Raw genomic sequence first — 21,973 nt, forward strand, 5'->3', positions numbered from 1 at the left:
CGGGCTGTTGGAGTCCCGCCGCGCCGGGCATATCGCGATACCGAAACGAAGGTTTGATTGAGAGAAGCTGCAAATGAATACCCGGTGACTTCTGTCTGGTTGTTTTCGCGGAATGTTTTGATTGGAGTTGTTCGATACCAAGTGTCTATTCTTCTAATTTTACAAGCATTCCTGTTTTCATCTGATTGATTCTTATTTCCTTCTTTCCTCACCTCTCACGGCTTCTCCTCCCTGCCAGATATGACCGAAGGGTATATATTATTTCGCTGCCTACCCTGACTATTTTTCTTGACAAGAAACATCCCTGCTAACATGGGAAATTTGCATGAAAATACAGAACTCTCGCGTCGGCCGTCGCCCTCCCCGACCAGGACACTACTACAATCCCGTCCCCAGAAGCAGGGCTAAAGCGGCGACAGTCGTCGATTGAAGACCCAGACTCGGAGAACAAACGCCGTCGTCTTAGCTCACAAACGGAACATCATGATGACACCCAGTCAATTCCGGATCGCAAACAGGCCTCACCGGAGGTAACAGAACGGAAACCGCGGCGTGGCGCAGGACGGGATGAGGAGCGCAAACGCGGCCAACGACTATTCGGTGCTCTGCTGGGGACGCTTTCGCAGAGCTCGACCTCGGCGGCCCAAAAGCGACGTGCGGATATTGAACGACGACAACAGGATAAGCTGAAGTTGCAGGATGAAGAATATGGAGAGCTGAAGAAGAAGAGGCGGGAGGAACTGGCGGTGATTCGGAAGAAGGAGCAGAGGTTCTACGAGGAGGAATCGGTGAGTTTTGAAATTCCGTGTTCCCGGAGGATGATCGTGATGGTGATTTGCTGGGTTTTTGGTTTACTGCTCGGTTTATGTCGTGCAGACGCTGATGGATGGATGTCTCAGATGCGCACGCGCCACTCGAATATGATTGCGATGGCTCATTTCCTTAAGACGAGGACAGAGCCGGTATTAGTATGTTTCCCAACTTTATGGTTTTGTGGCGTTGGTGCTTGAGTTTGGGCGATTCTGACTATTCTATCTGCAGTACTACAAGCCGTGGCAGCTAAGGGCGGAGGATGAGGATATAATACAGGACCAGATTAAAGAAGCGGAAGCTACTGTCGCAAGAGAAGTGGCGGAGTTCGAAGCACGCTATTCGTCCCACGAGGAGAAGAACCCCGAGCAGCAGGAGGAGAAGATGCAGGAGGCTGAGCATGAAGAGACCCAGGAACCAGCCTCGGTGTCCGAGTCAGACGCCATGGAGAATAAGAGCGTCGCTCAAGCGTCTTCGGTGACTATGGGAGCTGAGACGACAGCCGATGGAGGCTCCGAAGAAGCCAAAGCCGAGACCTCACCTGCTAATGACAGCAATGTATCTACTAGTATGGACCATGACCGCTCGGATATCCATCGACACGACGATGATGGCGGTGAAGTGGAAGAGGACCAAGAAGATACGGTAATCTATTAGCAGCAGAAGCGGTGACACCCTCTCTCATTCTTCTTTTTTTTTAATTCCACCATATTCTATCAAATCGAGTAGCGAATGCAATGTCGACCGGAGGTTGAAGGCAAGTCTATGCTTCTCCTCCTTATGTACATTCTTAGTGTCTGCATCGAGTAAGAACCGAGGCATCTCGGCGGGAAGGCCGGCGAGTTCCCCCCTTCGGCTGGGCTGAACACAAACAATTCGGCGGTCACCAATCAACCAGGGCGAAACTACTGCCAGGAAAACAGGTTTATGTGTGCCGGAATTGCCATAATACTCGTGCCCAATGGACTCTGTCGCCTCATTTCCTGTAGTTAGTCTTATATTAATCGATCAATAGCCCCGGTTGCACGTGACTGGACAGCTGGCGGGGGTCTCCATAGGGTACCATTTATAGATCCTGGGAAAGTCGGTATAGCAGCGTGCAACTTGCCTGAACACTTCTTTCATTCCATCTAGATCTCTTCCTGCAGTAGACATCCTTGTCAGTACTTGAACATTGCAGCTCCCATCCAACGTTGTTCCGTCATGACCGTGGACAAGATCGATGTAACCGGCGACCCGAGGGTCGAGCGCCGCTCGGCAACCGTCAATGGCAAGACATATGGTATGTAGGAGATGCAGCACATCTGATGCAATTCAAAGGACGGCTATCCTGCAGGCTCGATGATTCCTCAAATCATGCATCATTATTATAATCATGCAGCACAGCTGTCCCCCTATATTCATCTAGATGTAGAGACACTAGAAGCTGTAACACATGATCGCTGATATATATCGCAGGCTACCTCTACAGCGAGCCCGAATCGGGGGTTTATCGGGCAACAATCTTCCTCGTGCGTGATGCCATCCCAATCAAGAGTGACTAGTGATATATATCACATTGAACTACGTATCATCTAAACCAGACAAGACGATCTAACTACTATCTCCTGCGTACAGCTCCATGGCTTCCCCGACCTATCCATGGGATGGCGCTACCAAATCCCCATGTTGATTTCCATGGGTCTGCGAGTCGTCGCGCCAGATTGTCTAGGATACGGCCGAACAGTACGTGCCATCATCACCCTCTCAAAAACAGAAGACATCAATATTAACGAGTCAATAGGACGCACCCGAAGAAATAGAACTATATTCGCACAAAAGCTGCGCCAATGACATCAAAGAACTCGCAATCCAACTAGACGCACCCGAGATCATCCTCGGCGGACATGACTGGTAAGCACTCACCTCCATCTTTGATATTCAAACAATCTATTCCACACTATAACAGCAAGCAAACAAACAAATAAACTAAACCTCAAACCGAACAGGGGCGCCGCTCTCGCCTACCGCGTCGCGCTCTGGCACCCGGAGCTCGTAACGCACATCTTCACAGTCTGCGTGCCATACGCAGCGCCAACCCGGAAATACCTCGCGCTAGAAGACATGGTAGAGAACATTGCGCCGCATTTCGCGTACCAGTTGCAATTTCGGAGCGGGAATCTCGAAGATGTCATCTTCAGCAAGGAAGATATCGAAAAGTTCTTGTCGGCGCTGTATGGCGGTCGCACGGATGATAGGGACGTGGCGTTTGATGCCGAGTATGGGGTTTTGTTGGATCGGATGGAGCTTGTTAGGCCGTCGCCTTTGTTGAGTGAGGTGGTGAGTCTATTTCTACTTGCTTCTTACGAAAGAAGGGAGTGGGATGTAGAGGCTAATGTGGATGACATCCAGGAACTGGAATACTACGCGACTGAATTCTCGAGGAATGGGCTGAGAGGGCCATGTATGTTCCAACCATCCCTATTCCCATTACCGCCCAACCCCTAGTATTGAGGAAAAAAAAACAATACTGACAAACACACAGTAAACTGGTACCGCACACGGGAGATAAACTACGAAGAAGAGCTCGCCATCCTGAACGCCCGCATCACAGCCCCATTACTATTCATCCAAGCGCTGAAGGACTCCGCACTGCCGCCACACCTAGGAAAAGGAATGACGAGGACGGTGCCGCATTTGACGTACAAGCAGGTGAACACGGGGCATTGGGCGCTATGGCAAGAGCCGGAGGAGGTGAATGAGATTATTGCGTGGTGGTTGAAGGAGGTGGTGTTTAAGAGCTTGAGGATGTCGAGGCTGTGAGCATTGATTCTGATGGAGGTGGTACTATGTATGGGTACTGCTCAAGTGTACTTTTCTGTACGCATATGTTGCTTGATCGTTGTATTCTTGGGTCTGTTTTGGGACGTTGGATTTATCCGCTGGGCGGGATTATTTTGAGGATTGTTTGGGATTTACAGGTTATTGAAAATGGGTCACTAGTACTAGGATAAAGTCATTTATATAAGTAACATGGAGGTCGGCATAGTATGAGAGCTGTTCGAACGAGCCGCGGGGCAGTTCACTAGCAAGTAAGTAGTATTATTGACAACCAAATAAATATATCTATAAACAACCAAATCAAGTCATAAGTAGCTATATAACAAAATCCTGTTGAGAGTTCGTCAATCGGCCAAGGCCACAAGCAAATCAATTATCAACAATCTGAGTCTCAATATGACACCCGACCTTATCCCAGCGATCAATAAACTCCTGACCCAAAGTAGCAGTAGTGACGATACCACAACGCGACACCTTCTTCACCTTCTCCTCGTTCTCAAGAATCGTCATGGCCGCCTCAGCCAGACTCAGCCCAGTGAACTCATACATAGTACCCTGGTATCTCAACTTGCCCAGCACGCGCTGAGGTGTGGGGGTGTCCTGGTCCGCAGTCGCGACGGCGCGGTACTCGACGAAGTCGTTGACGGAATCCTCGAGAGTAGGGCCGGTACCCGGAGTGTAGATGTATTTCCTGACAAGGGTGCGAACCGGAGGCAGAAGTAGAGCCGTAATAGCGAACAGGAACGTATAGTGCCAGAGGATTCCGGTGAAGGCGTTCCTGGCGCGAAGGAATTGTCTGAAGTAGAACCGGGGTCCGTAGAACTCAGGCATCAGGGTACTGCTGCGGTGGACGGTGGTGGTGTCTGCTAGGCCTGATGGAGAGGTGGTCAAGATACCCATGTCGCGGACGGATCGGATACCGAGTAGCCTCGCCCATAGCGGCTCACGGGGGATATCTTTCGGAGGGGCCGATGCGGCCAGCGCAAAGGGGGTGGAGATTTTGCGCATTTCGGAAGGTGGTACATTCTCAAAGAAAGTGAGAACGGTGGAGAGAGTGCCGCCGCTTGCTCCGGAGGATCTGCGAGGGTTGGTGTTAGGTATTGGATGGTCCATTGAAGTAGGTGAAACCTTACTTGATCTCGTGGATGTCACCGGTGATTGATCTGGTGTGGCAGGATAGATCTTCGCGGACTCGCTTCACTGTAGCCCAGGCGAGCAAGTCTGCAGGTGCGCTTTCGATGCCAACGCAAGGGATGATCTGATTGACAGTTAGGTTGTTGTTGTCGTATTGCGGAGTCGTGAGGGTAAGGTACATACAACAGCACCGTTCGCTTTGGCAGTTTCGTGGTATTCGCCGATGATCTCCTTGACCCAGTGTGTCTCTCCGGTACTGCTTCGGTTAGCTATGCATTGGTGGACTGGTTATACAGAGGCAAACTGACGCATCGACGTAGTGAGTTCCGTTGCTGGCGCAAGCTTCAATCACAGGCGTGGAGTATAGACAGTAGGGACCCACGCAGTTAATGATAACTCGCGTCTTTTGGACCAACGGGTGCAGCTCTTCACGGTTGAGTTGCACGGCGAGGAGGTCTACAAGCAAGTCAACGGTGTGTTCAGCCAACAGACATGTAGTATCAAGTACCTGGCTCGGCACGATCCGGGTTCACATTCTTCAGCTCTTTGGCGATATTCTCCAATTTGCTGAGAGAACGACCAGCCAGAGCCCACTTCAGGTTGGTGGGAAAGTTCTTGACGATGTGGTCAGCACAGAAGCGTCCTGTATAGCCCGTGGGCCCCAGGACGATCAGATCATATTGCTTGTTGGATTCCATTTGTTTGTGAGGCTTTGTCGGCTATATCGATCTGTGATATACGAAGGGGACGCTGGATAGCAGATACAGGTAGGATACAAGCACTATGCAAATTATTTGACCGCCACGGATGAATCTAGGGGGGATTCCTGAATGCCACCCAGCCATGACGGCGTTGCTGAACAGCGGTCCTGGGCTAACCCGATGTGAAGAAACCTCCGATGAGAGGACCGAGGCATGTGGTTATGCTTAATGCAGTAATGGGATGAGGGGACATTGTGTAGTTCATTGTAGCCGTCTCTAGCATACGAAAGGGTTTTACCCGCTTCTGTTCAGTAATCAAAATCAAGCAAGGGTCCTAAAGAAGCTATACAAACCCTTGTTGCTTACCATGAGGTAACTATTGCCGACTAGTTACAAAGTGGTTAGTAAACTAATTAATTAGTTGTGTTATGCTGTGTCGCATTACATAATCTTCCGTTTGTGTACACACGTGCGTGGGGGCCTGCTGGTTCGAGATAGATGCGCACAGTACGGCGCAAAATGAAGAACACGGCTATGAGCAGTAAAGTAGATGAATTGAAAGAAGTTACGAAGTCCTCTATAGATTAAATCGCATAGTTTTCCACATTATGTCAAAGTATGCTACTACTAGAGTAGCCAAGTGAATACATCATGAGAAGCATCTGCATTTGAAGGGGTGCACGTGACCGAAGTTCCAGCCCTAAGCGAGCCCGCCCACAACCATTCCCGCCCGAGTAGAAAGCCTCAGTCTCGATTTCGACTTACCGCACTGTTATCATCTTCGACCTCAACAGCCGCACAGAGACAAGATGACGAAGCGCACGAAGAGTATGTGCCCCTTTTGAACCTCTACAGAACGACTGATGAGGTTTTAAATTTATGAACGACGAATCGCGAGACTAACATTTATTGCAGAGGTCGGTATCACGGGTAAATATGGTACCAGGTATGCTGCCACGCTTTTCCACCACGAAGTCTTGAAATCGGGATGAAGTCGATCGAGTTTTTATTTCCCGGAAATCGAAGACAACAGATTCGCAACCTCGAATTTTGCGATACAGAAGAATCGATATTGACGATGGTTTGATAACAGATACGGTGCCTCCCTGCGTAAGCAGGTGAAGAAGATGGAAGTGTCCCAGCACGCCCGTTACATCTGCACCTTCTGCGGAAAGAACACCGTCAAGCGCAAGGCTGTTGGTATCTGGGAGTGCAAGGGTTGCAACAAGACCGTCGCCGGTGGTGCCTACACTGTCTCGTAAGTACCAACTCTACTATTGCCGCTGCTGCCTTGGATAAGCTGTGTCTTGGGTCCAGTGCAATCCCCATCGACTTGGACTGGGCCCTTGAGAAGCGGGCATGACATGGATGCTAATCGCTCGAATTGTGTTACAGTACCCCCGCCGCCGCCGCCACCCGTTCCACTATCCGTCGTCTCAGAGAAATTGCGGAGGTTTAAGTGTTGATGGAATTACTTTTTTCTATTACGTTTAAATCAAAAAATGAGAAAATGAGATCTGGAGAATTTCAATGAGCGAATGTCTCTTTCCACGAAGCCCGCTAGTTCGATGTTTGCAACGTCAACTGCTGTCGTTTGCACAAGGATTTTTCTTCACCAATAGATTTAAATACCATCGGTGATTCCAGACCTTTCACCCCGTTCCATCGAACCAATTAGTCGAGTTACCGGATTTATCGGATGAACCTTTTCGTACTACCACTCTTGTTCTGCACTTGGAAACAACGGAGCAACTTGTGATTGTGTCATGCCATCTGATGGACTCGTTTGTGGTAGCATGTGAGTATCTCAACAGGGGATGTTGGGTTCAGGTTGATGGATGTCCACTCGATAATTTTGAGTTGAGTGTGTAGGGAGACACCGCCAACCACCGCATTTCCGCAAGGATGTAAAGGAAAACGCCCCCCTCGTGCATTTATCGACATGCATGCATACTATCCATATGTGCCAAATGTGGTCTTTTTGCTTGATCACCCATATAGAGTTCTATCCGTAGCTTGTTCGGACAGGTTGCTCAAGACGGTCGCAAACCTTAAAGAAATGTGTTCACTACGTATCTGTTCCTTTTCTTTGGTTATTTTCGTTTTCTCGAACTACCACTAGGGACGGACCGTTGTGTCAGCTAAATATATCAAGTTAACTAATTATTCGTCATGTTTTAGGCAGATAAGAAAAGGTCATTCGGGAGTTCGCACTACTATACACTAACTACTAAATATTCATGGAGGGGGGGAAGATCAGGGTCACACCGACCCGTGGACTTTTCTACTAGCTTTTTCAGGGAAGAGAAAGAAAGACAGTCAACTACTAAAGCAGAGGGAGGGAACCCACTAACCAGGAAGAAAGAGGCTTGCTGAGACTAGAGATGCAAAGGTACTCAGCTGGTGCTGCAAGGGCAAGGCATTTTTCTCATTCATCATTCAAAAAAGAGAGCGCGCGGGTGACTAAGGCCAGGCGACATTATTCAATGAAGATCATTGGCTGGACCAAGGCCGGTCACGTTGGAGGCCAGACTGCATTGCGTTAGGCTGGATTTCAGGTCCACCTTCAAAAGGCCGGTTGCTTTCTCCCCACATCACTCGACCTGCTCTCTCTCCCCTTCTCCTTCCCACTCCCTCTGCCTTCCTGTCCCTTCTGCCGGTTGCTCTTCATGCCTTCTCTCAGCGTCTCTGCAGACAATTGTGGCACATCACCTTCTGTTAATGTCCGACACCTGTATTGTGTGCTTAGGAGACCTTGGCGAAAGCGCCAGCGATCCTCTTGCCGTCGCCGCCGAGGCCGCGCCAAGACTTGACCTCGGGGCAGAGGGCAAGTCGGCGGATACCTCCCTCAACAACCATGATGGCGTAGATGGCACAGAGGACTCGGGTCAGATCGCTCAGCTCCTCCCTTGTGGGCATATCCTGCACAATAACTGCCTGAAGCCCTGGGTCGAGCGAGCCAACAGCTGTCCGATATGTCGTCGGAGTTTCAACATGGTCGAACTAAGTGACCGCCCTGGTGGTAAGTACTTGATAAGTCCCTTTTATTTTATATGGACCTACCTACAATGGTCATGGATGGTCTCTACTTCCCCCTTGTTCGTTATGTGTATCTCAGTTAACTGATCTTTGGCTTCCCTTTAGGTCCCGTCACATCCTCCTATGCCGTGCAGGATCGAGTTCAGCAAGCAGAAGTCGACCCCTCAATGATCATTGAATATATAGATGATGATTTTGCCGACTTTCAACCATGTCCAATCTGTGGTGATGCAGACAATGAAGAGCTGCTTCTCCTCTGTGATGGCTGCGATGTCCCCTCTCACACATATTGTGTTGGCCTCGATTCTGTCCCGACGGGTCCCTGGTACTGCACACGTTGTGTGACGCAACGTCGCCTCGGGCGGTCTCCTGAGACTGCCGACTGGTCTTCCCAGACACAAGACAGGCGTGGTCGTCGCACAAGAGCACAGCGACGCAGACTGCAGAGCAGGAACCAGCTCAACTCGCTGCACTGGGCCCGCGTGTGGCAATCTGTCTGGGATCATCTGAATATTGATTTGGACTTTCCATTTGATGATGACATGGCTGCCGAGCGCGCTCGACAAGAGCAGCGCAGGGAAGAAGCCCATCAACGTGATTTTCGAGCCTGGCAACGTCGCTTTGAAGTTGCCGAGCAGCAGGGCGGTGGCAACCGGTTCCGAGACACTGCCGCTCTACTGGATATTGAGGCGCCTCGCCCGTCGCGGCCCCGCGTTCCTCGTGAGCCCACCCCAGAGCCCGAGTCTCTTGAAGAGATGAGGGCCTGGAATGCTTTCGAGCGTGCCCGTGAGATTGAGAATGACCCAAGCGCGGCCCGGAAACGTAAGGAACCGACATTGTCGCCGTCTCCTGAACCTACCGAACCTGAACGCAAGTTGAAGCGGCCCCGAACACGAAGGGCCGAAGACCTAGCAGCTCGGGCGGTACAGAATGGTGAATCATCGAGAGCTGCTAGTGCGCAGGCCTCTGCTCGGATCAATGCCGAGAGTTCGAGCGAACCGAGTTTCCTTCAATCCCTTCTCAAGGAGGTCGAAGAATCGTCCAACCCGAACGGGGTCACTTCCCATGGCGCTTCCGGTCAATCATCCATTGCACCCACCGATCATGCGACCCCAGGCCCCTCGTCGCCTTCCATATCGCCTGCCCCATCTAACCATTCTTCCCCGCGTCTGTCTTCCGTCACACCGCCTCCAACCCTCCGAAGCAGGCCCATGTCTCCACTACAACTGGGGTCACCAGCAGACCCGTCCTCTCCACCTTTCTCGCCAGATGTGTCGCCGGTTGGTTCTGCTCGGAGTGCCCAAGACGATCACTCTTCTCAAGCCCCCACTCGCCGCCCGAATCGTCGGATACCTCGCTCTGCCACTCGATCAGCGGCTATCCGTTCCGACGACAGCTCTCCTAGTCGTCCCGGCTTGTCCCTCAAAGTCAAGTCCGACATACAGAAGCTGGTCGGGTCATCGCTTAAGCCTTACTATCGTTCGAAGACCATCACGAAAGAACAATACACGGAAATCAATCGAAATATATCTCGGAAGCTGTACGAGCGTGCGGGCGACGTCGAAACGCTCGGGATCGGGGCCAAAGCCACGCTGGCTACCGTGGCCAAGGACGAAGTAGAGAAGGCCGTTGATGCGTTGAAGCAACGCCATGACCTCAATGATACTGTTGATGAAAGCTCTTGATACTTGAATAGCGTCTTGCATTTCCCGGCGTTTTGCAGCGATTAATCTGATTCCTGTGGGAGGATAAGGGAACCCGGCGTTTGTTTTTCAAGTGACAACTCCCGTTTGGCCGGAGCTTGCACGGGAGGGTTGGATACCCATTGAGAAATATACTGGCCGGCTGGGTGGCGTATGTTGTCCACCGCATACTGTAGCATTGTCTTGCATTTATTATATACCTGAGTGATATACTATGGATGTCATTTTGCTGGCCGTCCAGATCCTAGACGGCCAGCGTGGGCAGTACATGCGTCGTTACTGTGATCCTGCGACGTAGCACAACCACAAACATGTAGACCTACCAGTAGTCCCCACCGCTCCAATGACAACAAGGAATCTACTGAAACCCAACTTTCGATCCTAACAACCCAAACTTGAGACCACCAGCTGCATATCCATTCAATCTGTAACATCAGTCCCACAATCATGCAGAGGAGTAAACATGAAAGTAAGAGTACGTACGTAGTACTATAGATAGTCACCGCCAATTGCAACCGATCGGACTCACCCGACTAGCATCTATCTATCGACTGATCACATCGCATCACATCACACCATCCATACTCTCTGCCTCTCTGACTATCTGCCCTCTCGTTCTCGCTTAAGTCTCACGGGCAGCTCGGATATGCAACCAGTTGTTCTGCATGCACGGGTTCCAACCAACCACCACCATAGATCGATCGGCCCATGGGCTGCCGGAGCAGTTACCTGCTGAACTGTTCTGAGTTCTTCGTAAACGGACACTACGCTGTAAATAGATCTGCTAGCTAGGCTACATACGTAGTTACTAACCGGTTCGCATGATCTGGAACTGCCTTAGGAGGTACTTACTACCTTGTTAGTTAGTAGTAGCTGGCTAGGTATCAGTGCATGCATGCATGGCATGTTTGCATGGGAAGATTGGGGCGTAGGTAGGGTTCGGGGTTTGGTTTCATGATATACATACTACATACATGCATACATACTATCACATACATACAATGTACTTCGTCAGTAGTATGAGAGAGGCACGAAAATCGGGCAAAAATAGCAAGTAGTACACGGATAGAACCATTCCCTCTCACAGAAACAGAACAAGAATGACCTAAACTAAATATAGACAGTAATAAGAAGATAAAAGGTGGGAGAGGGAAAAAAAGAAAAAGATATGCGACACCTCTGGGACTCGAACCCAGGCGGGCGAACCCACAGGCTAATCAGCTAGTACGGAGATGTAGTAGCAGGCCTGCGCCTTAAACCACTCGGCCAAAGTGTCTGATTGGTTATAGTCTCTCCCCCTCTTACAAAATATATACTGTACAATCATCAAGTAAAGTGAAGTTGATCCACAATCACTCAAGCTCTTCTCTTTGTTCCATGGTTTCGGATATTGGTGTTATTGATTGCTTAGCTTAGATAGGTTCGGTTCGATGTTTAAACTATGGTAGAGAAGGGTTTTTTTCACTGTTCTCTTGTGTGTGTGTGGTGGATCGGAATAGTTCCGTATGGCCCTGTGTTGTAAGTAGTAGGTAAATCTTGCCTTGTTAGTTGATTGGTGGATGATGGAAATTTCTTCAATCATCAACTTTTCATTGTAGTACGTTTGGGTGGTGGTCATTGGGGCTGTTTGCTCTCCTGCTAATGCGGTTCTCGTCACGGGCTATCATGTAGCGGGCGGATAAGTTCTTTGAGAATAGACTTTTTGTTTCGTTTGTCAAACTGATCTATCTGCCTTGGATTTTATTCTCCGGCATGAGTTGTCTACGACCTAGCTATCTACGTAGTAGCAGATAGGAGGTGAGTGTCAGAGACTTGACCTGCTGCAGAGCTGTCTCGTTTCTCTTTTTCTTGCAGGATCCAGTCAGGTCTCCATCTGTCGAAGGTCTAGACGTCAAAAGAAGGGAACGAGAATGGAAAGAGAAAAAAAAAATTTATGGAGCCCATAGCTAAAATCTATGGAACCCCTATCTTTTTCTTCCCATGGTCCCACTACAACACTATCCAAGCCACACAGCACAAAGTCAGCCTGTTTATCTTCAAGTAGATTAGCTCTCAGGTGAGGTTTCAAGTCGGGGATTAGCAACTGGAATATTAACCGTATTGGGTATGGTTTCGGCTTTCGGTCTCAGAAAATGTGCCGCCGTTCCTGGTTCGTATCTCAGCGTGTGGCCCGTGGACAGGCTGAAGTTAAGCGGATGACGAATCACTGCACAAGTTGCAGAAGCGCAGATAATAATAAGTCCAACAGTGGATTGCGTGATAGGGCAGACCTATTGCTGTAACTACCACGTGCTGCTATTGCTGACATATCTACTACAGTCTGGCACAAACACATGAAACCGACTGATCTCGTCAACGGTCAGTCTGCGCACGACCTGAGGACGAAGTGTCGAGAAATGTCGAGATAGGCATGCCAAGCCATCGGGTAGAAGTGGACACTGGATCCAGTGCTGATATCTAACCTTTTCATGAATCATTTCGGAGATTCGGAGCCACCGAGGCGCGAGCTGGTGCCCACTTGGCCGCATAGAGCGAAGAGTTTGCATCCCATGGCCCCCAATATCTGTTAGTGCTGCCTGAGGGGCTTGTTGTGCAGCCGGGGAAGCGCATTATTATTCATGACGCTTGCGCTATGTCTGGCCTACAGATCAGTATGTCCCCAATGAGAATCCTGTAAACACCGGGGACCCTGGTCATCCTCCGGATATAACGGCTCATAATTTGGTCCGGGCATGATGGCATTGCCCTAACCTAAGCACAGGATCACTTCTGAGGTCAGTCGGGAATCTGTAGGAAGGTGGGTAACCTGATCCTGGAACCTTGGGATGTTATGGTCAATATGGATAGGTCCTAGGAGTGGGGTCCCTCGCTGGAGATATCCCGCCTGGCTTAACCCCGTCGGCTTTTCCATGATTAAGACCGGTCTTGATTAATCATTTCTTCATGTCTTGGCTTGAGGAGGCCCACTCAGTGAAGAGGCTTGGATGTCTTTATAATGTCCACCATGGCCCTAGTCTCCCGGCAGGTGTTTTGCGTATCCTATTCCCCAGTCTTTCTAGACGTTTCGATTGGTCTGTAAAGACAGTATTGTATACTATATCTGTCTCCGTCCAGGGCGGTTTCCTCCACATTGAGAACTGGTCTCTCATCCTTCGCAACCCCCTCCCATAGCATCAAGATCATTAGCTCTCGTTGGCGCGGGTGAGCGCAGACATATATTATGAGTGACGTACAGCATACTACCGGTGCTACGGCACCGGAATCGAACATTGCACCTTCGCATATCGACACAACACACGAAGCGCATCTGCGATCCTCCGACTCGACTCTTAAATCGGAATCCGCCAGTACATCCGGCGACCCAGAAAAAGGCCGCGAAGACGTCATCGACAAAGAGTTGGAGCAAGATGGATATGATATCGAGGCCGGCGCACCTCAACCAGAACTGGAAAAGGCAGCGGAGAAGGAAAAGGATCCCAATCTGGTGGAATGGGACGGTCCAGATGACCCCGAAAATCCCCAGAACATGCCCCGTTGGCGCAAGTGGTTGATCACCATGTCGCTGTCATTCATGACTACGTGGATCACATTCGCCAGTAGTGTCTTCTCGACTGCAACCATTGTGACTGCCAAGGAATTCGGTGTCTCGACCGAGGTTATGATTTTGGCAACCAGTTTGGTGGTTTTCGGATTCGCAGTTGGACCGTTATTTTGGTCTCCTCTGTCGGAGCTGTATGGACGTAGGATTCCCTTGTTCTCTGGTTACGCCATCTTCGCCATCTTTCAGATCCCCGTTGCAGTGGCACAGAACGTGGAGACCATCTTGGTCTGCCGATTCTTGATTGGTATCTTTGGCTGCTCGCCCTTGGCGGTGGTGGGTGGTGCTATGGCCGACTTTTGGGATCCCGTTGATCGTGCGGTTGCTATTTCAGCGTTCGCCAGTGCTACCTTCATTGGACCCGTGCTTGGTAAGTATATATTTCCATTGCGGAATGAATAACATACTGCAGAGGCCATTTGCTAACATGTCTGATTCAGGTCCTATTGTCGGAGGGTACCTCACTGACTCGTACCTTGGCTGGCGCTGGACAGCCTGGATTACTTTGATTGCTTCAGGATCCTTTGGCCTGCTGGCCTTCATTATTGTCCCCGAAACTTACGCGCCGAGGATCCTTCAGAAACGTGCCGCCCGTCTTCGCCGGGAGACTGGAAACGAGGCTCTGCACTCCCTTTTGGACAATGCTCGCCCCACGATGAACGACATCGTGACCAAGTACCTCCTGCGGCCGGTGATGATGCTTTTCCTCGAGCCCATTCTGCTTCTGATCACTCTGTATTTGGCATTGGTATACGGCATCCTCTATCTGTTCTTCGAAGCCTACCCGGTGTCGTTTGAGTCCGTGCGCGGGTGGACGAACGAGGGTATTGCAGGGCTGCCCTTCATCGGCATCCTGGTGGGAGTGCTCTGTGGAGCGGCGTTGATTATCTGGCAGACGAAGACGCGATTCGCTCGGAAGCTGGCCAAACACGGCCGTGTGGTGCCGGAGGAGCGTCTCATTCCGATGATGATTGCGTCGGTGCTGCTGCCCGCTGGTCTGTTCTGGTTCGGCTGGACCTCGCATCCCAGTACCTCCTGGGGCGCTCAGGTTGTGGCTGGTGTGCCCATTGGCATGGGAATCCTGGTGATTTTCATGCAGGGACTCAACTACATCATTGACGTGTACTTGATGTTCGCCAACTCCGCCATCGCCGCCAACACCTTGGTGCGGAGTAGCCTGGGAGGTGCCTTCCCTCTCTTTGCCACGCAAATGTATAACAAGCTGGGAGTAGACTGGGCCTCCAGTCTGCTCGGTTTCATCACGGTCGCCATGATTCCCATTCCCGTCCTCTTCTTCTTCTACGGCAAGAAGCTTCGGGCTATGAGCCGGTTCAGTCCCAAGTTGTAAATGGGGGTGGAAGAGTGAATAAAGGAGGACGAAAACAGGAACCTAAAACTTTGCATCTTCTCTCATGGATTTCTCTTGATGGGTGTGACTCACTCACTCAGCATTCTTCATGCATCATCAGCATCAGCATCAGGGCGTTGTTTCCAGCGGATATAGAACTTGGGATGATTAATGTTTATTGATTGAGGTAATAATGTGACAATGGGGGATATAGATAACTAGCGTTTGCATTTGCATCTGCCGGTGTACTCCGTATAAATATATATATATATATACAATATAAAATATTATGATGATGATGATAGTGCTATATATTAATTGTTATTATTAATGTGTTCATTTGGTGGTGAAACCCGGAATGTGCCAACGGGGTTGCTTTGCCGTCTCTACTCATGATTGGCCAATGCTCACCTCCAGACCGATTGGGAAGCGTGCAGATTAATCAAGTCAAATCACCAACTGGCAGAGAGGTGAAAGACAAATCCACCCTGTTTCTTCATTTCTTCATCCATGCAAGACATTAAGAGTTAAGACCATTTCTGACCAGAAGCCCCCTACTGCGTACTGCTCAGTAGACAACTACTGGCATAATAGTAGAAAAGTTCCTGAAACCGTACAAAAGCAAAGGAGTCGCGCGACGCGTCCCGAAAGTGGAGGCGGTGGAAAGGCGGTGATTTTCTTGTGGTTCTTTTGGTCTCGCCGGTCGGACTTCCTTTGCTGTGCTGTGCTGTGCTCTGCTCTGCTCTGCTCTGCTTTGCTTTGCTTTGCTCGGCCAGTCACTCACTCACTCCCTCCTCCTCCAAAGTCCACCGTCTATCGGTTCTCTTCTTCTTCCCCCCCAATTTCTCCTCCCACGTGCAGCTTCCTTTCCTCCCTCTCCCCCCTTTTCGACACACATCATTTACCATCCGAGTCTTTCTATCCCATCTCTTCGTCGACTGCCCCCCCTCTTCCACTCCTACCCCCCTCCGATACCGCGCATGGTGTATTGAAGCTCGTTCCAACTCCCTCGGCTTCCCCGCGCTTTGTCCACGATGCCCGCGCGCACTCGTCAGGGCCCCTCCGTCGCCTCGGAGGCCGTGGACCCGGAAGATACATCTGCGGGCCTGCGCCGTCTCAAGTTCAATGAGCCTCTCTCCTGGCGCGTCGGACGGTCCGCCATCCCCATCGCCGATCTGCTGCAACGCTTGCAGACCCTGGCGCAGGAGCTTCGCCGACTGGAGCAGGAGGAAATTGATACGGACTCGCTGAAAAAGGTTTCGCAGGAGCTCGCGTCGGCTCATCTCCTGGCGCACAAGGATCGCGGCGTGAGAGCCTGGGCGGCGTGTTGTATCGTCGATGTCTTGCGTCTCTGTGCGCCCGACGCGCCTTTTACGGGCAATCAACTGAAGGTGCGCGGCCAATTGCCAACTCCTGAAGACGGTCGCACTCGGCCTTTTCATCCATCTCTCGTTATTGCTTGCGCGCGATGATCGTGCTGACTGACGTTCGCTCGAAATTTAGGACATCTTTACCTGCATCGTCTCGTCCATCGTCCCCGCGCTCGGGGACCCATCCAACTCCTACAATGCTCAGCACATCTATGTCTTGAACTCTCTTGCGGAGGTCAAGAGTATCGTGCTGATGACAGATCTGGACCATCCCGATTCATTGATCATCCCTCTATTTACGAGCTGCTTCGACATCGTCTCTGGGTCCTCCAAAACGTCTACGGGGGAGGAGGTCGCCAAGAATGTCGAGTTCGACATGACGCGCCTGCTCGTGACGGTTATCGACGAGACGCCTGTTCTTGCCGCCGATGTGGTCGATGTCATAGTGGCCCAATTTCTGCGCATCGACCCCCGTGCCATGGAGGCGCCGAACAAAAGAGGGAAGAGAGGCGATGCGCCGGTGGATGCGAAACAGGGAACGCTTCTTCTGAAAGACTACCCTCCTGCGTACAATATGGCCAAGGCCATCTGTCAAGCATGCCCGGAGAGGATGACGAGCCACATCAGCCAGTATTTCAACAACGTCATCATTGATGCGTCTGCGGAGGGTGCGAATGGATCCTCGAAGGGCAGCCATCGCAAGCCCAATCTGGACGATTCCGACGAGGAGGGAGAAGACATCAAGGAATTGAGCAAGGCGCACCGCCTCATCCGAGAATTGTGGAGAGCATGTCCCGAGGTGTTGCAGAACGTGGTTCCGCAACTCGAGGCGGAATTGTCAGCAGAGTCGCTGTCCTTGCGTCTCCTGGCTACCCAGACCATTGGTGATCTTACGGCAGGTATCGGGGTTGCTGGACCACCCCCTCCGCCGCCGATGGATCCTGCCGCTTATCCGCCGGTGGCCATAGAGGAGTACGCGCAGACGATCCCTCAACCTAGTGTTCTTCTCACTCCCTTCTCTCCGAAACCCTTCTCGCAGACACACAGCTCCACTTATGAAAGCTTTCTGAGTCGCCGGCTGGACAAATCCGCCTCAGTAAGAGCTGCTTGGGTCACCGTTGTCGGCCGGATTCTGCTGACATCTGCGGGTGGCTCTGGCTTGAGCGAAAGCGAAGAGCAGTCGCTCATCAAACATATCGCCTCAATGCTTCGCGATGCGGACGAGAAGGTGCGGGTTGCCGCCGTCGATGCCATCAGCAACTTTGGCCTGACCCAGGTCGTTAACAAGTTGGGCGCCAGTGGAGGCTTTTCGACCCCTGATTCCGTCCTCTTCATCCTTGCCGAGCGAGTCAAGGATCGCAAGCCACAGGTCCGCGAGCACGCAACGCAGACCTTGGCTCGAATCTGGGCCGTTGCAGTGGGTGAAATTGAGCAGGCGAACGAGCCAGCAGTCACTCTGCTCAAGGATGGACCCTCCAAGATCTTCGATGCCTTCTTCACCAATGATCCTGACATTCACGTCTTGATCGATCGCGTCCTCTTCGATATTCTGCTTCCGCTCAACTATCCTCCCGTCAAGAGTAAGCTGACGCGGAGTAGCTCGAGTCAGTCTCAGAAGCAGAAAGACTCGCAGGCCTCGGAAGGCGATGGAGATATCGACGTTGACAAGATCCGGGCCCGTCGCATACTCACCCTTCTCAAAAGCCTCGATGAGAAGGCGAAAAAGGTGTTCTTTGCCATGCAAGCCCGTCAAATATCTATGAGGACAGCGATGACGGTCTATCTGCAGGCTTGCGAGGAGTACAATGTAAGTTCCGAGGCAGTCCCCTTGAAAATTCAGTGCTGATGCCTTTTGATATAGGGCGGCGTGATGGAGAAGGACCAAGAACGAATCAAGGCTCAGTTGAGCAAAGTGATTGACACCTTGTCCAAACTTCTCCCTGATCCGTCGCGGACATCTGCAGATCTCTGGAAATTCGCCAAGGTGCACGACCGGCGTGGTTACCAGCTGATCCGGTTCTCAATGGCTGCGGTCAGTGATTACCGGACCGTTGTCAAAGCCATCAAAGAGCTGGGAAGGAGGTTGCAAAGCTCCAACAATTCCTCCCTGCTTGATACTCTCACGCCTCTCTTGTATCGCTCCAGCTCATTGGTGTTCAACAGAAGCCATATTCCAGCCATCATGAGTCTTTCCAGAACGGATGAGAATGGCTTGGCCAACCCTGCCCAGGAGATGTTGCGGGAGATCTCTTCTCGAAATCCCGAGGTACTGGAAGCGCAGGTCCAGGAAATGTGCAAAGATCTGGAATCGCAGACGCCCAGCTCCTCCACGAAGGATGGTGCGGGCACCGAAGAGATCCTCAAAGCATGCTCTGGTTTCGCAAAGAAGCTCCCATCGAAGCTTCCCAAGGAACGGAAATTCCTCCAGTCATTGGTGAGCTACGCACTGCACAGTCCGTCACCTAGAGCGGCGAAGCATGCCGTTTCTATCCTCATGGCTGTTGCCGATAAGAAGGAGATGTACGCCAAGGACCTGATACAAAAATGCGTGTCCGACTGGGCCTACGGATCTGATCGCTTTCTCACCAAATTGGCTACCTTGTCCCAGCTGAACCTTTTGGCTCCGCGGGAGGCAGATGATGAGAGTGACGCTATCATCTCGATTGCCGTCAACAAGATTCTCTTGACCAATCGCTCTCCTCAGCCAGACGCTGTGTATGCGTGGTCTGATGTAGTGGATGATGAAACAGCAGCCAAGGAGTGGGCTCTGAAGATCATTGTCAATCGCCTACGCGCGAAGGATGGCTCGGATGACGAAGAGGACTTCCGTGCTCACGCCGGACCGGTCTATGATACTCTAAACAAACTCGTCGTGAACGACGGCGAATTGTCTAAGAAGAAGGACACGCCCGCAACGCAAAAGTCACGGCTACGTCTATTGGCAGCCAGGTCACTGCTTAAGCTTTGCGCGTCCCATGGACTTTGCGACCAGTTGCTTAGCCCGCGGGATTTCAACTCGATCGCTTTGGTTGCTCAGGACCCAGTCCTCGAGGTGAGAAGTGGATTTATCAGCCAGCTCAAGAAAAAGCTTGTACAGAAAACGTACTTGAGCTACCGTTGGTACACAGTCCCCTTCCTCCTTGCCTTCGAGCCTATCGCCAGCTTGAAGGACAGCACACTTACCTGGCTGCGGTCGCGAGCTTCATTCTTCTCGCAACAAACCAACGGCAAAAGAAGCGATCAACAGACGGTCATGGAATCCTTGTTCTCCCGTCTACTGTCCCTTCTCGCCTACCACCCCGACTATCCTCCGGCTGAAATGGAAGAGTCTACTCGGGTAGCCGAACTAGTCGACTTCTCCCGCTACATTCTCTTCTATTTGCAGGCTGTGGCCAATGAACACAACCTGTCGCTGATCTTCCACATCGCACAGCGTGTCAAGCAAACACGAGACGGTATCACAAAGTCTGACGAGATGAGCACCCGTCTCCACACGCTATCAGACCTAGCCCAAGCGACCATTCGTCGCTTTGCGGACATCTACTCGCAACAGCGCAAGTTTGGAGGCGCAGCTGGCGGCACCAACATCCTGCAGACTTACCCCGGCAAGATGGGAGTGCCAAGCTCGATCTTCGCCCCGATGGGTAGCCACCGCGAGGCGCAAGAGGTTGCAGATAAGAACTTCTTCCCGGAAGAAGGCGAGGACTTGCTGGATCGCATCGTGCGATCCGTCATGAGGACTAAGAGCGGGTCCCACGGTTCGGCGAAGAAGAGAAAGCCCGAATCGGCTGAAGCAGGCGGCGACGCAAGCGCTACGAAGAAGGCACGGAAAGACAAGGAGAAGAAGCCCGCCCGGCCGCGCAAGTCGTCCGGCTCCGCGGGAACCACCAGGACCCCCAAGAAAAAGAAGAAGGACGACGACGGTTGGTCCTCGGATGAGGGAGCTGCCAAGAAAGCTAGCACGGCAGCAAGGAGACGCAGCAGCAGAGGTGCGTCCCGGAGAGTCAGTTACGCGGACCGGGACAGCGATGAAGATGATATGGAAATGGACGAGTGGGAGGAAGAGCAAGTCGATGAACAAGAGGAAGCAGAAGAGGAAGAGGGTGGTGCCGACAGCGAGGAGGACAACGATAGCGTCGACCTTCCAGACAAAGAAGCTGCCCTGGACGAGATCCTAAGCGACAGGGAAGACTCGCCTCTCTCATCGCCGCCGCCTACATCCCCGCAGAAACCCACAGAGCAAGCACCTTCAAAACCGAGTGGCAATGGCAAACGAACCTCGACTCTACCAAACCGGCGATCCTCTCGAAGAGGATAAGAGGATCTGGATACCCTCTCTCCCTGAGTGTTTAGCTAGCATGTATGTATCAAAAACCAGCGCGAAGTGAACATGTGATATTTGCAGCGTCAGTTCGAAATGATTTATATTGTATCTTCCATTGACTTGACTTGTCGGAGTGGTGTCATCCTTTGTATCTTCCTTTCTACTTATGGAATTTTTTGAATTCGTCCCCAACCTACCACATTGTTAAGCAGTCAATCCATCCCTTTTCTGAACTGGAACTGAATATGAATCAAATCGAATTGTGTATACCCATCTCTATCATCTATCTATCTATTTTCTTTCAAATCGCAGTTTATCTCATTTCTCTTGTCAAGTCCATCCCTCTCGCAAGCAGTTAGGATATGTGTGCATGTATGTTGTCTATCTATCCATCCATCCATCCATCTATCTATCTATCTGGTCTATCTGTCCGTATTTCTTCATCTTCATCTTCCTGCCTTTTCTCCTTTCCCTACTTACCTGTATGAACCCAATCCTACCATTCTCATCACTCTCCTCACTCGACCCAAGGACGATAACCGAACCAATAAAGAGTATATGTAAATGTCAAGTATCAAGTCACGTCACGTCACATCAACTAGGCGATGGAACGATTTTGGAATTTGAGTAAACTACCACTACTGACTGCAATTACTTAGTAAGTAGACTGGCTTGGTCCCTGCAGTGAAGGATTGTATGTAAGTAAGTAAATTTCAGTTCAGCTGGTGTGCGGGTCTGCATCGAAGTAATTGTTGTATTATTACATGAACTGAATCTACAAATCTATAGTTGGTATTTAAATCTACTAGAGAACTTAAATACGGTAGTATGTGGTATATGTCACCGAATATGTATTCAAGGGTAATGGAATTGCCAGGTTTCGATGATTCTCTTGCAACGCTGCTGCCCAAGAAGCACGACAATAACGAAGAGGTCCCTTATTTACGCCGACCATGAGGTAGGTAGGCAGGTATGGTGAAATGACATGGTGTAGAGGAGAAAGAGATAAGGGTGAGTATCCATCTTCCAAGGCATTTCTGATAGTAGAGACATCCAACAAGATGGAAATATGGAATCAAGGGATAGGATAGGATAGAATGGATGGATGGATGAGAAACCAAGAACA

At 50.9% G+C, this 21,973-nt stretch overlaps 7 protein-coding genes and 1 non-coding gene across 8 annotated transcripts; 6 read left to right on the forward strand and 2 right to left on the reverse strand.

Annotated features, from left to right (window-relative positions):
• Positions 1-240: 240 nt before the first annotated feature.
• AKAW2_30167S (pinin family protein) lies at positions 241-1,467 on the forward strand (the record flags this gene model as incomplete). Its single annotated transcript, XM_041686650.1, has 4 exons — positions 241-251; positions 338-788; positions 900-968; positions 1,042-1,467. The coding sequence occupies 4 exons, from the start codon at positions 241-243 to the stop codon at positions 1,465-1,467; spliced, it is 957 nt and encodes a 318-aa protein (XP_041540614.1).
• Positions 1,468-2,013: 546 nt separating this feature from the next.
• Positions 2,014-3,612, forward strand: AKAW2_30168S (alpha/beta fold hydrolase; the record flags this gene model as incomplete). Its single annotated transcript, XM_041686651.1, has 7 exons — positions 2,014-2,092; positions 2,269-2,321; positions 2,428-2,535; positions 2,594-2,703; positions 2,799-3,129; positions 3,202-3,253; positions 3,335-3,612. The coding sequence occupies 7 exons, from the start codon at positions 2,014-2,016 to the stop codon at positions 3,610-3,612; spliced, it is 1,011 nt and encodes a 336-aa protein (XP_041540615.1).
• Positions 3,613-3,999: 387 nt separating this feature from the next.
• AKAW2_30169A (uncharacterized protein) lies at positions 4,000-5,462 on the reverse strand (the record flags this gene model as incomplete). Its single annotated transcript, XM_041686652.1, has 5 exons — positions 4,000-4,708; positions 4,764-4,888; positions 4,948-5,020; positions 5,073-5,220; positions 5,273-5,462. 5 exons carry the CDS (start codon positions 5,460-5,462, stop codon positions 4,000-4,002), a joined length of 1,245 nt encoding a protein of 414 aa, XP_041540616.1.
• Positions 5,463-6,274: 812 nt separating this feature from the next.
• RPL43 (60S ribosomal protein eL43) lies at positions 6,275-6,924 on the forward strand (the record flags this gene model as incomplete). Its single annotated transcript, XM_041686653.1, has 4 exons — positions 6,275-6,293; positions 6,381-6,411; positions 6,559-6,723; positions 6,861-6,924. 4 exons carry the CDS (start codon positions 6,275-6,277, stop codon positions 6,922-6,924), a joined length of 279 nt encoding a protein of 92 aa, XP_041540617.1.
• A 1,262-nt stretch (positions 6,925-8,186) lies between these two features.
• AKAW2_30171S (putative PHD and RING finger domain protein) lies at positions 8,187-10,189 on the forward strand (the record flags this gene model as incomplete). Its single annotated transcript, XM_041686654.1, has 2 exons — positions 8,187-8,487; positions 8,610-10,189. The coding sequence occupies 2 exons, from the start codon at positions 8,187-8,189 to the stop codon at positions 10,187-10,189; spliced, it is 1,881 nt and encodes a 626-aa protein (XP_041540618.1).
• A 1,189-nt stretch (positions 10,190-11,378) lies between these two features.
• AKAW2_t30001A lies at positions 11,379-11,483 on the reverse strand. The gene has a single exon. It is a non-coding gene; the product is annotated as a tRNA-Ser (tRNA).
• A 1,944-nt stretch (positions 11,484-13,427) lies between these two features.
• Positions 13,428-15,153, forward strand: MRR1 (MFS transporter; the record flags this gene model as incomplete). The annotated part of the gene is made up of 2 exons (XM_041686655.1): positions 13,428-14,175; positions 14,246-15,153. 2 exons carry the CDS (start codon positions 13,428-13,430, stop codon positions 15,151-15,153), a joined length of 1,656 nt encoding a protein of 551 aa, XP_041540619.1.
• A 1,034-nt stretch (positions 15,154-16,187) lies between these two features.
• AKAW2_30173S (sister chromatid cohesion factor PDS5) lies at positions 16,188-20,841 on the forward strand (the record flags this gene model as incomplete). The annotated part of the gene is made up of 3 exons (XM_041686658.1): positions 16,188-16,544; positions 16,657-18,330; positions 18,385-20,841. The coding sequence occupies 3 exons, from the start codon at positions 16,188-16,190 to the stop codon at positions 20,839-20,841; spliced, it is 4,488 nt and encodes a 1,495-aa protein (XP_041540620.1).
• Positions 20,842-21,973: the final 1,132 nt, after the last annotated feature.

The sequence above is a fragment of the Aspergillus luchuensis genome, chromosome 3 (genome assembly GCF_016861625.1).
Source record: "Aspergillus luchuensis IFO 4308 DNA, chromosome 3, nearly complete sequence".
Taxonomy (NCBI): domain Eukaryota; kingdom Fungi; phylum Ascomycota; class Eurotiomycetes; order Eurotiales; family Aspergillaceae; genus Aspergillus; species Aspergillus luchuensis.